Raw genomic sequence first — 18,020 nt, 5'->3', positions numbered from 1 at the left:
TCGATTTTCAAAGTGCAGGGACAAAGGTGTGAGTGCATTAATGGAGACATGACCTGGAGGATTGAAGAGCACTGTGTAATGGGGCAAAGCACAACTGAGTGTAAAGAAGTGCCATACTGCAGGATTTCAACTGCAGTGTGAAATGGCAATGCAGTAAACTGACGTGGTGGAGCAAAGTAGTTATTGGAGGCGAACCGATCAAAAGGAAACCCTTTCCTCAAGAAAAGGTTCACTTTACATTTTTAATGTACTTTCAAACCTAATATTTGACCCTCAAGGTGACGTGTCTTTGTTAATTATACAATAAACTTCCCTGCTCTTTATGTGTATTATAGCTTAAATTTTGTATGAAGTTTAGGTGACACCTAAACTTTATTCTCACAACAGATATGAGAAAACCCACTCTGGGCAACAGGCTAGATATTGTGGAATGTCACCTCTCCAGGCATCAGCTGACAGCCCTTGGTGCTATTGGCAATTACTTCCATCACTCCAGAGAAGGAAACTGGTTTTCTCCGGAATGATCAGCATATGTTGTGTGGCTATTGTTACTCTTTATTTGATTCTGCTTGTACAGTATTGGCAGACCATCGGAGAACTACAGCATAGGTCTTGCTCCCCACCAGCATAACCAGTAACTACCAACACTCTTCTGAAGCACCTTGGGTGTATTTTATTGGTTTTGGTATTGGAATTGGATTATTATTGCCACTTGTACCGAGGTACAGTGAAAAACTTGTCTTGCATAACATTCGTACAGATCAATTCAGTACACAGTGCATTGAGGTAGTACAGGGTAAAAACAATAACAATACAAAGTGTCACAGCTACAGGGAAGTGCATTACAGGTAGACAATAAGGTGCAAGGTCATAACAAGGTAGATTGTGACGTCAAGAGTCCATTTCATTGTATAAGGGGACCGTTCAATAGTTTTATCACAGTGGGATAGAAGCTGTCCTTAAGCCTGGTGGTATGTGCCCTCAGGCTCCTGTATCTTCTGCCTGATGGGAGAGGGGAGAAGAGAGAATGACTCAGGTGGATGGGGTCTTTGATTATGCTGGCTGCTTCACCGAGACAGTGAGAGGTATAGACAGAGTCCATGGAGGGGAGGCTGGTTTCTGTGATGTGTGGGGCTGTGTCCATAGCTCTCTGCAGTTTCTTGCAGTCCCAGGCAGAGCAGTTGCCATACCAAGCCGTGATGCATCCAGATAGGATGCTTTATTTTCTCATGAAAGTGCTGCCACTGTTATAATTCATAATTTTGGTGTTTTTTCTTAAGCTAAAGTGTTTTATTGCCAGCTGTACTTCAGCCAATAGATTGGAAATGAGGAGGTGGTATGTGATTCATGCAAAACAGTCTATTGCACAGCAAAGTCAATTTGATCACTACACATGAATGGCCCTGATGAAGGGTCTCAGCCTGAAATGTCGACTGTTCATTTCCCTCCATTGATGCTGCCTGACCCGCTGAGTTCCTCCAGCATTTTGTGAGTGTTGCTCCAATTTGATCATTAAACTGTTTATTTAAAAGACATAGGAAACAAACCACAGCAACTATTCCTGGTAAAAGTGAGGTGATTTCTCCAGAGAAATGCAGTGAGTGGATGATTCTTACGTATGTGCATAATTATGAGCACATATGAGCACTTGGAGCAGTTTGGTCAACTTTGACAGACAGGTGAATTGTCCAATCACCTACACCATGGTGATCTATAGTGATGCCAAATACAGCCTTCTAGTTATTTGATTCCAGGCTGCCTAGTTAAAGCAGTGAAAGTTAAGGACAACAATCGGGAATGTGGAATAAATATGGTTTTGTAGCCTGGAATTCAATAATTATAGGGCTGTCCATGTTGGCATCATTACAGACCACCACAGTGGAGATGATTGGATAATTCCCCTGTCAATCACATCTGATGACCAAACTGCTCCAAGTGCCTGCGAATGATTTTATGCTCATAATCATGAACATATGCAGCTACCATCTCCTCTCTTCTGGCGTTCAGTGTTTATGGGTGTGTCAGAAACAAGGCCATCATGAGAACATGAGATAGCCAAGCAAAAATAGACTATGTGGTTACTCATTTAATAGGATCATGGCTTATGTTGTGCCTCAGGTCCACTTTCCGATGGGATCTCCATTCCTTTTACCCTTCTGGAGTGTAAAATTTAAGTATCTCAGCCTGAGATAAAGAATTCCAAAGGTTCCATCAAGACCGAGATCTGAAGGTTTAACGGTACCAGATGGAATGTTGGGAAGCAGGTTATTGGTCATTGATTGGCAATAATCAACATGATAATCAGTTTCATCTGTCAGTTGGTACAAGGAAAATAGGATTGTAATTAGCTGGGTTGAAGGTGTTTGTTGTGGACACTCAAGGAGGCCGCCATGTTGTTTGGTGGTTGACAGGTTTCTGAAGACATTGGGATGGGAAACTGACCGACTCTGGTGTAATTAAAACAGAAAATACCGGAAGCACTCAGCAAGCCAGCAGCTGCTTGACCTGCTGAGTTTTTCCAGTACTTTCTGTTTTAATTTCACATTTCCAGCCTCTGCTTTTTGTTTATTCATATGCTCTGATGCAAAGTCTTCAAACTTTTAATATCCTTAACTTTAAGTTTGTAACAGCAAATGGAAGAATTTACATTTGTATAGCACCTACAATTTCCCCAGGACACACCAACGTGCATCCTAGCTAACAAGTACCATCAATACACTAAACTCACACAAATAAAATGAGATAGAGTCATAGAGTCTTACAGCAAGGAAGCAGGCCCTTTGGCCTAACTTGTCCATGTCAACTGTGTTGTCCAGTGAGCTAGTCCCATCTGCCTGCGTTTGGCCCCCAGCCCTCTAACCCTCTCCTATCCATGTACTTATAGAACATAGAAGAGTACAGCACAGTATGGGCCCTTCAGCCCACAATGTTGTGCTGACCTATATAAACCTACTCCACGATCAATCTAACCCTTCGCTCCTACACAGCCCATAACCCTCCATTTTTCATACATCCATGTAGCTTTTAAATGTCCCTATTGTATCAGCCACTACCACACCCCCAGCAGTGCATTCCAGGCACCCACCACTCTCTTGTAAAAAAAAACTACCTCTGACATCTCCCCTAAACTTTCCTCCAAAATAAAGGACAATATTGTGGTATCATTTGCTGGAGAGCATCTCTCCACTTCATGAGTGATCTTGTATGTACAAATGACAAGTTTAATGTCTCATCTGACCGACATCACCTCTGGCAGTGTGGTGTTCCCTCAATACACACAGCTGTGTTATCTGAAACTTTATTATTTATTGTTTTGGGAACATTAAGAGTGATCACGAGAGGGGCAATCTGCTGAAATCTCCTCAGTGGACCTTTTCCAACGAGTTATTCTATGTTATCTTTTCTCTATTGGTATTCCCCTTATGAAGTTGGTAAACTTGAATGGTTTCACCTTAATAGCTGATTTGAATGGTTTCCCTGAATGCCTCAGAGAATGGTGCAAGGTTCAGCAGATGTGTCTCCTGTACTGGTCTTACACCTTACAAAAATCCTTTTACTTTTAATAACCTAGCTTGAAGTGTACATCCAAATAAAATACACATTTTTCACCATTTGGGGAAAGCCCAATTGGTATTTAAATTTGCACGAACTAATTATGGATAATTGAGAAATGTTATTGTTGGAAACAGGGTAGATGAGGATGATTTGACAGCGCAGGTATTATGATTAATATTTTTGTCCTGGCTCTCGGAGCTGAAGCCCTGATTACTTGACTAACTGCTTTAAGGGTTGCTTCCTACTCCTGGTTGCTCTTGTTCCAACGCCTGTCAGTCAAAATGTAACCAGCACAACATTCTGGAATTGATACAGCGGGAGCTCCACCAATCAATGAGAGCGGTGGGCGGAGCGACAGGCCCGCGGTGCACGCTGGATATTGTAGTCTCCTGGACCTGAGACACCCAGTGAGTCCAAGGGCAGGGCGGCAGGGTGGAGACTACAAGGGGTTGGGCGAAGGGCTGCAGGGCGTCAGGGAGGGGCGGAGCAGCGCTTTGACACTTGCGGGGTGTATATGTGTGTTATGTATTGAGAATGAAGTACTGAACCACAGAGAGTGCACATTCACTATTTGAGATGTGAGCCACGTTTCCACGGTTCTCTTTACCCTGCTATTACTCGGACACGTTTGCTAATGCGTCGTCTATTTTTTTCTTGGTTGTTGCAATATTGTCAGCATTTCATTTCTCCTGCCGAGCGCTGCCTGGAAGCACACTTTCAGCACACCCTGCAGGGGGGAATTCTGTTTATATAAAAAATAAGTCTGCAGAATTGAAGTTGCAATCTACCACCCGCCCCCCCCCCCCGTTAAAAATTGCAGCAGGTGCAATGTCTAGTTCCATTGACTAGAACAGTTTGTGCAACCGAGAAACGCATGTATGGATGTGAGCAGTGCGGATACAGCTTCCACTAAACTGCTGACTCTCACACAACGGTAAAACAGATTTCGATATTATTTTTAGTGTGTGCCTTCATTTTGCTTGTTTGTAAGTACATAAGCATCAGTTACGCCTTGACATGTTGAATAAGGGTTTGCGGTGCACCAGTGTTGCTCGATGCGCAGGCACGGTGGCTTCCAAAATAAAGGTATTGTAAAATACTGTATGCTACTTTATTGGTGATTGATGCGAGAGAGAGAGAGGGGTAAAACAAAAACCTTCTTGCACTGGGGAAAAAAATCGAAATTTTAAATCTGCACTTTGAAATGCGAAAGTTTGTTATCGTCGGTTGAAGGAAAAATGCATCACGATTTCATGCGTTAACAAGCCAAATGTTATCAGATGGCAGGCAGGTGTTTTATTATTGAAGGACTGGCCCACAACAGAAAGTGGGCGTTATATACTGAATGTTACTACACTACAGTAAGGAAGCCAACTTCAACGGGGTGGTATATTAATGTAATATGGGTTTAGTTCTGTGCGAATGTATAGTATTTAACGGTGGGACAATACTAACCAGCCTGACTGCTGTGAGATTATTTTCTTATACCGATATAGACATTACTCAACCCCACCCCGTATGAAACGTTCAATTCAGTATTTACCTATCTTGGGAATGTTTTGTATAATTCCTGCCACCTGTTTTCTTGTTAACAATTCATAATAATAATTACAGAGTAATATGATTAGGTCTGCTGTTGAGCTCTCTCTTTGTACAGCATGTTTATATTAAAGAATGACTGACGAATTCTAACAAGGGCTGCAATAAAACAGACTATTTCTCTTTGGGAAATGAAACTGTGTCGGAAAGGAATTTACAGCACACACGACTTTATTGAATATCCTTACTTTTTAATGTGTTGCATCCTTTTGGTTAAACTTCATCAATGAATCATTTCTAACATTGCAACTTTAATAAGATAATGTCATATAACTATGCTAATAGATTACCAGAGCGGTGTTTGAAAATGCTTTGGCCTTTCTTGGTAATTAAGGATATTTCTGGAAGTGTTCATTAAGGACTTTACTGTTGATAGTATTTTAATTTTTTTCCTTGTGCAATGCTACTTTTAAAATGGCATGGAAATGTTACATGTGGTTTACCAGCTGTACAGTCATCAGATGTGTTCTGCCTGATTGCCACAGTTCACTGAAAACAGATCGCCTGTGTTTGAAACTAATCAGGAACTCCAGCACTGACCACTGCAGGACGGCACTGTGATGCAATTGAGCCACAGAGGTCTGGTGGATCCCAGGGTTGACCCCCCCCCTCCCCTCCCCTCCCCGCCCCGCCCCGCCCCGCCCCGCCCCGCCGCCTCTGGTGTGTGAGCTGCTATGCCTCTGGGTGAGAAAGAAGAAATGGCAGCCAGGCTGTATTCGAGCCCCTCGTTTCCTACTTGGAGATACCTGCTGGAAGTGTGTGTGGGTCGATCCTTGCTCAGGCTATTTGTGTGGGAGTGATTGGCGAAGGGAGGGCATCCTTTAATTCTGACCCCTCCCATGGTGAACTTGACTGGTATTGCCCATTACTCAAGAGCTTGGTGCATGGCACTGAAGGGTTGCTGGAACCAACATGCCAAGCATAAGTCATTGCCTTCAGATGAGCCAAGGCCATTAAACAGGAGACAAGGGAAGTCTGAAGCTATAGCTATAGCTTAAATGGTGTGAAGGACTTGAAGCTGATGCTACTTTGAATGTAATTGCCAAATTAAAAAGTGGTAGCTCATCTCCTTCCAAATATTTTACATTTGTTTAATTGGAAATGCTCAGTCTGGAGAGCTATAAAGGGTGACTTCAACTGTGTTCTCATATCATAGCCCTCGACTAGAGAGTTGGAATCAATTACTTTGTTGCTCCTGCATTGGCATTCTCTGCCAAAATGTCGGGAGAACAAATGGACATTTCCCTATTGATTCCTCTCTCCTCTGATCGTGTAGGTGCATCCCACAGGAAAGGGGAGGACTTCTGTAGCCAACAAAGGTTTTAAGAATGTGTCAGAAGTGAGTTATTTGCTTGATGGAGTCTGAAGCACACCTCATGAATTGTTCATATTTCCCCACCTTAAAGGACAGTATTCTGCCAATAAAACCAAGCCTTTTTTTAAAAAAAAGTCCTGGAATTACTCCTGGCTCATTCAAATTACAGCCTAGCTCCAAAAATAAACTGAGTACTAATATTCTGGGAAATAAAGTAACTTTGTTTCAGTGTACATCCTTTCAGTTTACCTGCTGTCAACTCTACAGCTGTCTTTAACCTTCAGAGTGCAGCTCAGTTGCAGGGGACTTTAATTGCAAGCACTTGGGTGCCTAACCTCTGCAGAATACATTTGAGCTTGTGCTGCCAAGCTTGCTGCTCTACTGTGCCTGTCTGCAATACTGTATCGACAAAGGGAGCTCAGAGGGACACAAAATGACATTGTAAGAAATGGCTACTGTCTTGGAGCCAAATAAAGACCTGCATTTCTATATCTCCTTTCTCATCCCTTAAGCGTATTATAGTCTCTGAAATACTTCCATAGTGCTCTCACTGTTGTATTATAGGAAACGCAGCAGCTAATTTATGCACAGGAAGCTCCCACAGACAACAGTCAGGTAATCCGTTTCAATTTGCTAATTGGTTTGTTAGTGTTGCAGGTACCAGGATACAGTGAAAAGCTTTGTCTGGGTGCCATCCAGACAGATCAGTCCATCCATAAGTACACCGAGGTTGTACGAAAGGAACAACAATAACAATGCAGAATATAGTGTTAAAGTTACAGAGAAAGTGCAGGTAGACAAATAAGGTTCAAGGGCCACCACAAGGTGGGTTGAGAGATTCAGAAATAAATACTAGCCACCTCACCGGTGTTCTGTTACGTCCATCTCAAAGAGAGGAGAAAGTACGATTGAAGTTTGGTCTCTCACCAGCGAGCCAGCATCTCCAACGAATGTAGTCTTTTGATACAACAATGGAACATCAACCATGACTTTTGATCTCAAGTCTCTGGAGTAGGAGTTGAACATGGGGCCTTCAAATTTAATAGAGAAACAAAGGACTGCAGATGCTGGGATCTAGATGAAAAACACGATGATGCAGGAGGAGCTCAGCAGGCCAGGCAGCATCTGTGGAGAAAAGTATTTCTCAGTATTTTTCCCCTCCTCCCCCCCACTTGCCTATCACTATCTCTTACCTGCATCTACCTATCACCACCTTGTGTCCACCCCACCTCCCATCTTTTATCCACCTATCACTGCTCTGCTTTTCTCTCCTATATATTGGGCCCTCCCCCTTTTTTTCCTATCTTCAGTCCTGAAGAAGGGTCCTCACCCAAAACGTTGACCGCCTGCTTTTCTCCACGGATACTGCCTGGCCTGCTGAGTTCCTCCAGCATCATCGTGTTTTTCATTTTTCTTCAAATTTAGTTAAAGGAGTTTTGCCAACTGAACCTATGCCTATATCAAAACTTTGTGAATTTCCTAATGAATACTTGTCTTCCCAATGGTACTATGTGCTCCATATTGCTAGTTGTCCTCCCAATGAGAATATTAGTCCCATGTTGCCTGGGACGGACCTCATTGAGTCATTTTAGGGCTCTATGCTCCCCTTGGCCAATTCCATTGGGAACAGCAGTGCCATAGTGGCTGTCCTTCAGAAGCCTTGCAAAGCTGCAGGGAATCTCCTTCTTGGAGGTTAGTTAAAGTAAAGGAAGATGGAGGTTGGATGGGGAAATAAGTTGAGGAAGTTTATGTACACATCAGTCAAATCAGATGTACTGCAGGGTTCCAGTCCTTAAGATAAGATTCTGAAATGTAATTACCATTGAGTGGTATCCTTGAAACTTCTATCGATCTCATAATGACATAATATATAATTGAATCACTGGTTTCAATCTAAAGAGTTGTGCATTCCAGATTATTTCTTTTTTTGGGTTAATTATGCTGTGCTGGACGGCAACCGATGCTGGCTGCAGGAAGAGCCCACAGGTTCACAGACGCAATGGCAAGAGGGGATGGTTGAACCGTGTCCTCTGGCGTTGAGCTATTTTCCTTGAAAGACCTTGCGGCGTTGGGTACGTTCACTGATGAAGCGTTTCTCTTCCAGCTCTGCCTCTGAAGACCTGGGTTGTCGGCGAGGGGAGTTCAGCAGGAAACACTATGGTTCTGTGGAGCTGGTAAGTCAATGGAGTTTTACTGCAATGGAATGAGTGGTGCTTGGGCAGGGGGGGGGGGGGTGGAATAGAAAGAGCTGGTTGCATCATGACTTCTAAACATCCCAAAGTGCTTTACAGTCAGTGATGCAACCATTTGTGCACCATGGAGAGTAATATGAGAAAGAGCAGATGAGGTCTTTCAGCGATATCATTTCAGGAGGTGATACTATCAAGAAATAATTCTGCTTGTCTTTGGAATAGTGCAGTAGGCTCCTTAGTGTTTACTTAAGAGAACAGTGCCACACCCACTGTTTTGCACAGGTAGCCTAGGATGTTATGCTTGTGTGTAAGTGTCCTGAGTGGGATTAAACTCACGACATAGTATGAAGTGAGAGCGCTATCCACTTAGCCAAAGCAGGCAAGAATTGAAGTTTCTCTAGCTACGTAATGTGATGTGTGCTACCTTTTTATTTTGCACAGTCAGCTTTATCAAACCTGACTAACAAACCTTCCTCCGGTATTAATATTTATGCAATCTGGAAACAGCAATGTCAAGAATTAATCATGTACAAAACAGAGCAATTGGATAACAAAGGATTTTCCTGTGCATTAACTAATTTTTATGGGTGAATAAACAATATAGCCAACGATTCGGTGCACACTGCAAGTTTCTGTGGATTTATCGTGCTTAGCTATGTTTTTTTGGATTGAAATGTTAATCAGTTGGTATTACTTATTCATTAATTCTTTCATGGGATGTGGACATTGCTGGCAAGGTCAGAATTTATTGCCCATCCCTAATTGTCCTTGAGAAGGTGTTTGGCCACCTTCTTGAACAGCTGCAGTCTGTGTGATGAAGGTGCTCCCACACTGCCATTGGGCAGGGAGTTCCAGCATTGAAACCCAGTGATGGTAAAGGAACAGTGACATATTTGCAAAGTGGAGTGCGTGACTCGGAGGTGCGGGTATTCTCCTGTGCCTAACGGCCTTGTTCTTCTGTGGGGTAGAGGTCATGTGTTTGCAAAATATTGTTGTCACCTATAAATTCGGTCCCAGATATAGAGGAAGTGAGACAAAAAACAACATGAGAAAGGACTTGGTGTATGTGTGCATTAGCCACAGGGCAGCTGCAGTTAAGCAAAGTGCAATATACTTTTCGTGCAGTTCAATGTTATACAAACACAGGGATCTTTGTACATACTGTTGCTGTTTTCTTAACCCCTTGCATCACCTTTTTCTGTGAGGCATGGGTGTTTGAAGACATGGCTAAATAATGACAGACAGTTATCCCAAATTTGGATTGCAAGAAAGGAAGTAGAACCCAAGGGACAGAATGAATATGATGGCCATTCTCTTGGGAATCAATTGAATATCTTTATTGCATTGGTGCTTGTAGAACTGCAGTCTCACCGCTCCATGACTCGGGTTCAGTCCTGATTTCCAGTGCTATCTGTGTGGAGTTTACACGTTCTTCCTGTGACCGAGTGGATGTCCTGCAACTGCTCCATTTTCCTCCCACGGCCCAAAGGCGTGCGTGGTTGGTAGGTTAATTGGTTGCTGTAAATTGCCACTAGTGTGTAGGTGAGTGTTAGAATCTGGGGAGAAGTTGGTGGGAATGTGGAGGGAATAAAATGGTGGTGGAGATACAAGAGATTCTGCAGATGATGGAACAACACACAAAATGCTGGAGGAACTCAGCAGGTCAGGCAGCATCTATGGAGGCAAATAAACAGTTGACGTTTCGGGTTGAGACCATTCATCAGGACTGGGAAGGAAGAGGGCAGAAGTCAGAATAAAATGGGAGTGGTCAGCATAGACTGGATGGGCCGAGTGGTCTGTTTGTATGCTGCTTACTCTGTGACTAGGTATCTTACGGATCAGATTAGAATTGTTTCCCATGCACTGTAAGATGTAGTCATTGAAATCCATTCTTAGCAAGATAGTGATAAAGGGCAGTATATGGTATTGGAATTGGTTTATTATTATCGCACGTTCCGAGATACAGTGAAACGCTTTTGTCACTTTCAACTTTCTTGGAGAGTACAACAAGCAAATGTTCCTCTGTGCTAATTTTTGTGGACATCCATAAGCCAAAGGATTCAGAGCTATGTGACGTCCTGTGCTGTTGAGCATCGCTCCCGGTCAAAAATGGGTTCAGGCAAATTAATAAAAAAGGGATAAAAGCCTCTTCTTGCTAAGGCCTTTGTTATTGCCAGTCACAAACCGTTCATGGAGAAATACACAAAAATAGCATCGAACTCTGTGTCCAACAGGGCACAACGTAGCTGAGTGCGTGAGGGGGTGTGTGGAACAGTCACTGTAGTGGTGGTAGAATTGTCTGTTCCAAGAGGAAGTTCTAGTTTCCCCAATGCTCATTCAACCTCTCACCCTGCACAGTACTGTAGCCCCATTTTCTGGCAGTAAACACATAATGTGGAGGAAAGCCAAAATCTAATTTCAATATGGCAACCATGAAACCACTGGATTGTTGTAAAATTATACCCAGTTCACTAGCATGCTTCAGGGAAGGAAATCTGCCATTCCTTACCTGGTCTGCCCCATGTGTCACTCCTGACTCACCCTATTCGCTACTGCCTCCTCAGTTCATGGACGAAATGGGTTGGACGATTGATGCTGGCATTGGTAGTGACATCCACAAAGTCAAATTTATTGTCATATGCACAAATACATGTATACACAGTAACATCACAGGCAAATAGCGTCAGAGATGCAACATTCACAAGAAAAACCTAAATTAAACATAATTTATACAAGAAGGAACACAACTGGAATGAAAAAAAGTCTATTGTCATGCAAAATGGTCATAGTCTTGCTATATTGAAGTAGTGATTAGTGTTGAAGGGAAGTAGCTGTTCTTGAACCTGGTGGTGTGGGACTTCAGGCTTCTGTACCTCCTGCCCAGTGGTAGCTGAGAGAAGGTGGCACGGCCCGGATGCTGGGGATCTTTGATGATAGATGTTGCCTTCTTGAGGCAGTACCTCCTGTAGATACTACCGATGGTGTGGAGGGATGTGCCCGCTATGTAATGGGCTGAGTCCACTACTCTCTGTGGCTTTTTGCATTCTTGCACATTCAGATTGCCATACCGGACCATGATGCAACGAGCAGTCCCTGAAAAAATAAGTACAAGTAATACCCAATCACTTTCAAAATAATATTTGGGTCACCTGTATTTCATCTGTTAAATTGATTTGTGCAGTAAGGAGACAATGATGTCTCATTAATAAACTACAATGTCCCAGCAGAGGTAAGGAGCAGGGACTGTGTCTCTGGGGGAGGCTGAGGGGAGGTCAATGAAAGCTGGAGATGGACATTGAGCTGGCTTCCAAATGTAGAGAAGGTGGAATGTTTGGGAAGGGAATTCCAAGGAATTGGTTCTAGCTGCTGGGTGTCATGGGGAAAGTTGGGGGCGAGGATATATAGGTAGTCTGAGCCAGTAGATACAAGAGGTTTAAGATGAGTGAAGGTTACAGAGGGGAAATGGAACAAGGCAGTAGAGCTTTATCAGGGGCAGGTAAAGCATAGGGAGATGTGGAGGGTTGGCAATTGCGACGCAACGCAGGAGATAGAACAGCCAGACTTGACCAGGAGTTGACCGAGAATGCAAGCCAGCAAACGGGGCTTGGAGATGTTGAGTTCAGAGGCCACGACGATTTGAGTTAGAGTTGCAGAGTGTTACAGTACGTGATCCTGGCAAAGCAGTAGATGGGGAGTTTGAAGCTTTGCTCTTGATTGAACAGAACAGTGAGACAGCGGAACCAGAGTGAGTTGCCTTGGGGTGGGGGGGGGGGGGGGTGGAGATGGAGTCCGAAAGGGTGTCACAGGTAAGGTGTGTTCTGCATAGATAGAACAGGTCCTATGAAGCTTGAGCCAGAAGATACAGGGCAATAAAATAGGAGAAAGTTCCAGAGGGAAGATGGAACAAGGCAGTGAAGGTTTATCAGGATTAGGGAGTTAGTACAGGAAAGGGTGCTGTGGAGGGTTGGAAGTGGAACTGAATGCGGAGCTGATCTGGAGTTGACAGAGAATGCAGTTCAGCAAGCCAACAGGACGTTGCCAAATTACTGTTCCCACGTCTCCTTGTAGCAGACAGCACTGTGGAGGTGTTCATATTGAGAAGGTTAAACTCCCTGTCACGCCCTTCCTGCCTCCAACTCCCCTGAAGTCAGCTCAACCCGCAACATTATCTCACCATTCTGCTCAACCAAGAGCGAAGCTTCAAACTCCCCATCTGCTGCTCTGCCAGAATCAAAGTGAACAGTGTTCTGCAGCTCTAACTCAAATCTTCATGGCCTTTGAACTCAACGTCCCTCACATAGAGCAAGTCCCATGAAAGAGAAAGTTACCTCCTGAAGCTCATATTTAAAAACTGATTAGCCACTTATATTGCTGTTTGTGGTAGCTTGTATACAAATCACCTTTAAGAACAGTCATTTATGCTGCATCTGGATTAGGACTTGAATCACCAAGGCGTAGTAGGCAACAGGCCAAGAGCTGGGAATTGGGGTTAGTATAGATAGGTCCTTGATGGTTGGCATGCAGGCAAGGGGCTGAAGGGTCTGTTTCTGTGCTGTATGCCTCTTTGCCTTGCTGAAAATGCTTTGGGATGCTGTGAAAATGTGCAGGTACTTTGTTGTGACATACAATATTACATTAGATATGGAATTCCATTAAAACCCAAAGGGAAGCCTTATAGTTCATTTCTGGATTCCATTTGAGTAAACTGAACCATTGCATAAGTGAATAAACTAATACTTTTCCACCTAAATACAGAACATTAAAGTAATGCAAAATAATTAAAAGAATGTAACTTTTCTTGCTGCATCCCAATCTTTTGCTCTACAATACCCATTGGGATCAGTAGGGTCTCGAAATCTGCTGAATCCAAGACACAATTCTCCAATGTGATCTTGGAGAATGATTCCAACATTATTAATCTGCTGCGGAATCCAGGGCTGAGCGAAGTGATAGGTTCAGCCTTCTGAATCTGTCGGTCTGTTTCTGGACGTCTGGTAGAGCTGCAGCCTCCCAGCTACAGCGACTCTGGTTCGATGCTGACCTCCGGTAATGTCTCTGTGGAGTCTGCACGTTTCCCCTGGTTCATCTTGAAATGGGTGCATGGGAGATATTGAGAGAGTGGGTTTCCCCTGGGTGCTCCGGTTTCCTCTCTCATCCCAAAGACATGCAGGTTGGTTTCTCTCTCATCCCAAAGACATGCAGGTTGGACACTGTAAATTGCCCATAGTGTGTAGGCGAGTAGTAGAATTTGGGGTGGGGTGGGGGGAAGTTGATGGGGGAATAGACTACAGGGGAAAATCAGTGGGGGACTGGGATTGCTCTATGATGTCTGTTGACTCAGTGGGTTGAGGTTGTCTCTACCTATGTCAAAAGAAAATGGGGGGGAAAAATCTGCAATTGATGGCACATGTTCTTAAATCCAGGACTTCTGTCATTTCAATAGCTAAATGTCGGTGATTCTGATTTGTCAGTAATTGCCAGCAAGTTCTGGTCCAAGTGCTGTTCAGACATGCACACAATAGGCAAAATGTTCTGGAGACAGAAGAGATGGCAGATACTGGAATCTGGAGCAGAAAACATTGCTGGAGGAACTCAGCGGGTCAGGCAGTGTAATGTTCTTCTGCTGTGCCATAAATTTCAGTGATTCCAAAATTGATAATCTACTTCAAGATTTATAATCTACATCTAATTCATCCAGAAATTAACTCGCCAGACAACTCTCTGATCTTTCAGTTAGAACTGGATCATCTCAAGATTAGTGCTTTGAGAATGTTGAAAGAGTTGATATGTTTCTGTGTGATGCATTTTAAGAAAACAAGTGGGTTATTGCTAACGACAGGCAAGGTTCTGAGAGCAAAATATGGATTTTGCCAATTTATCTTCGGCCAATTTGCAGAGTATGTTGAAACGCAGAGGTGGTCTTGCATTCTTCATGTTCTTAAAATTGGCTAAGGGGCTGATGAACAGCTTGAGGAGTTGTGTCCGGATTGATTTTATCTGTGGCTTCATGCACGGAAATGACTCCTGGTACCATTTTGTTGGTGGAGCGCAAGTGACTTGAAGAAATTTGTGCAAAAGTGAGACATTGAAAGGAAATAGAAGTGCTTCAGATTATGAGATGGAAGGTTCTAAACTTTATCGTGAAAGGATATTTCAGGAAGTTATGCTTACCCATGTCTGAATTAAATAATTTAAGTTGAAGCTTGCAATAATTTTCTGCATTAATTCTCAGCACAAACCTTAACACATTTTTGTTCTTGATGCATTTTTTGAGATTAATACATTCAGATTTGTATTAGTATAAAAATATTTATAGCTCAAGAATATTTGGTGGAATGAAGAGTACAAAATGGGGGGGGAGGGGAGCCCGAGGTTTTAAAAATGAATGAATTTTCTACGAAGTTATTGCAGAATTGAGCCCTTTTATTAAGTGACATTTGCTTTGTATGATTTTTTAAAGTTTCATTTCTACCTCTATCAGCATTTTGCTTAAAGTAGAAACAAACGTACAGTTTAAACAGAATTGGATTAATATGTGTGGGTGTATAAATTTAACAGCTTTTGCAGTTTATTGCTCTTCCTGGGTTGTCACTTCACCTTGGATCATTAGCCAACCATTGGCTCAGAATGCGTAAGAATTTTGAATGGTGATGGTTTTCACTCAAGTGTGGTGGACCTGTGGAGATTCTCAAAGTTCATGTCCTTGTGTCTAATCTTTCCTGCTTGGGTGTGGGACGGAAAGTTCCTTATCTTATATCCTGGAGGAATAATATGGAGAATACAATGCCTGATATTTGAGGATGTTTTACCAAGTTAAGTGACCAATTAGAAGTGGTACACTGTACAGCTACTAGAGCTCCCTCGTTACAGCTCCAGTGACCTGGTTCAATCCCGGCTATTGGAGACGACCTTGTCTGTCGGAATTGGCATGTTCTCTAGGTGACCATGTGGGTTTCTCCTGGGTCCTCCAATTTTTCCCATGAACCAAAGATGTGAGGGTTGGTAGGTTCATTGGTAACAGTAAATTGTCCCTAGTGTGTAGGTGAGAGGTATAATCTGGGGGGGATGGGGAGTTGATGGGAGTGTGGGGAGAATGAAATGGGATTAGTATAAGTGGTTGCTTGATGGTTGGCATATAGTTGATGAGTTCGAGAGACTGCCTCTATGCTCTATGACTCCGTGTAACCTGTATTTATAATAATCTGTTCGGACTTCTCAAACATCTACCCAACATGTAATGTTCTGAATTATAAAAATGCTAATTTAACAGCCAATCCTTATGCTGATGGCCTTGAATTTATCTTCAACATTGTCACGGTGTGACAGTTTCCAATCTTTCCAGTGCTTTTCAAATAGGTGTATCTTAATATTTAAGGAGGTCCCCATATTAAACATTGGCTTTGCAACTGTTCCTAAGTCCAAGTAATTTGCGGAAAAAAAAATTGATAAGTTAATGTAGTCACATTTGAACATACTTTGAAGTCTCTGGAAGTATATCTCCTGAAGATGAAAACTGGCAATGGAATTGCAATCTCAAGACTGCCTGAGGCACTTTGTTCTGGTTTGTTTCCGTTGACAGGGAGTGGTAGAATGGAGCAGAAGGGGTGGGCAGGGAGGAAATTAAAAACAAAACATTTCAAGGATGTTTATTGGTGATTTAAAAATATTAATATTTCATATTTACTTAGAACATGAAAGGAGGCCATTTGGAGCATCACGTCTGTGCTGGCTCTCAATCCCCCATAAGTCTCATTCCCCCTCTTATTTCCCTGTAACCTATTCCCGCTCGCGTGTCCATGCACTCACCCCTATCCTCCTGCAGCCACCTACACCAGGGGTGGTTTACAGTTTCCCGTTAATATCCAGCACCTCTTTGGGATGTAGAAGGAAAGTGGAGCACCTGTCTGTTGTTCCAGAGTGATGCACACATAAAGTGATGCATAAAAGAAAAGTGACTGTTGAAGAGAATAATCATTGTCTATTCTGATTGTCCTGGAGCGGCATCAGACCGAAAAGGCTTGTTACCTGGAAATGTTGAATCCAATGCAAAGTCCTGAGGGTGGCAAATTGTCTCCAGCTAATGTTATGGAGGCGAAGAATGGGGTGTTGTAGAAGGAACTGTCCCTTCAGAATGCTGAACATGAATGCTACAGGAGGCACTGCCTCGAGAAGGCAACATCCATCGTCAAAGATACTCACCATCCGGGCCGTGCCATCTTCTCACAGCCACCATTGGGCAGGAGGTACAGAAGCCTGAAGTCCCACACCACCAGGTTCAGGGACAGCTGCTTCCCTTCAACCATTCGGTTCTTGAACCAATCGACGCAACCATAATCACTACAGTTCAGCAACACTATGATCACTTTGCACTAAAATGGACTTTTTTTGTTTTAATTGTGTTCTTTCTTGTAAAAATTATGTGTAATTTATGTTTTTTTGTGAATGCTGCTTACATGATGCTATGTTCCTGTGATGCTGCTGCAAGTGAGCTTTTCATTGTACCTGTGCGTACATGTACTTGTGCATGTGACAATAAACTCGCTTTTTAATGTTACCTTATGTTCAAAGTCAAAAGGATTAAGGTTGTTTTGAATGGGTGTTGCATGTAGGTTGCTGCCAACGGTAACAGCAGCAACTTATTGATGCACACAACTGCTCTGCCCGGGACTGCAAGAAACTGCAGAGAGTTGTGGACACAGCTCAGCACATCATAGAAACCAACCTCCCTCACCTCTAGCTGCCTTGGTGAAGCAGCCAGCATTATCAAAGACCCTACCCACCCAGTCCCTTCTCCTTTCAGGCAGAAGGTACAGGAGCCTGAGGGCACATACCACCTGGCTCAAGGACAGCTTCTATCCCACGGTGATAAGACTATTGAACGGTTCCCTTATAAATGAGATGGACTCTTGACGTCACAATCTATCTTGTTATGACCTTGCGCCTTATTGTCTACCTGCACTGCACTTCCCTGTAGCTGTGACACTTTACTCTGCATTCTGTATTGTTTTGCCCTGTACTACCTCAATGCACTGTGTAATGAATTGACCTGTAGCAGAGTGAGTAAGCATTGCAAAATTCTCTTCTGTGAGTGCCATTTACCTGCCCACTATTGGCAGATTGGTGTTGGTTTATTATTGTCAGTTGTACCGAGGTACAGTGAAAAACTTGTCTTGCATACCGATCGTACAGGTCAATTCATTACACAGTGCAGTTACATTGAGTTAGTACAGAGCGCATTGAGGTGGTACAGGTATAAACAATAACAGTACAGAGTAAAGTGTCACAGCTACAGAGAAAGTGCAGTGCAGATAGACAATAAGGTGCAAGGTCACAACAAGGTAGATCGTGAGGTCAAGAGT

At 43.1% G+C, this 18,020-nt stretch overlaps 1 protein-coding gene across 3 annotated transcripts in view; it reads left to right on the top strand.

The window, feature by feature from the left end:
* Positions 1 to 18,020, top strand: part of garnl3 (GTPase activating Rap/RanGAP domain like 3) — a 351,911-nt gene that overhangs the window by 44,198 nt on the left and 289,693 nt on the right. For 2 of the 3 annotated variants that reach the window (XM_052036963.1, XM_052036964.1), the window contains one exon: positions 8,574 to 8,643. In XM_052036963.1, the coding sequence (XP_051892923.1) occupies positions 8,574 to 8,643 (70 nt within the window). Of the gene's footprint in view, positions 1 to 4,054; positions 4,490 to 8,573; positions 8,644 to 18,020 lie in introns of those variants that run through there. The other variant, XM_052036962.1, reaches the window with a different exon arrangement.

The sequence above is a fragment of the Pristis pectinata genome, chromosome 23, assembly GCF_009764475.1.
Source record: "Pristis pectinata isolate sPriPec2 chromosome 23, sPriPec2.1.pri, whole genome shotgun sequence".
Taxonomy (NCBI): domain Eukaryota; kingdom Metazoa; phylum Chordata; class Chondrichthyes; order Rhinopristiformes; family Pristidae; genus Pristis; species Pristis pectinata.
Note: the sequence above shows the minus strand (reverse complement) of the source record. Positions and strands in the feature narration are given on the sequence as shown.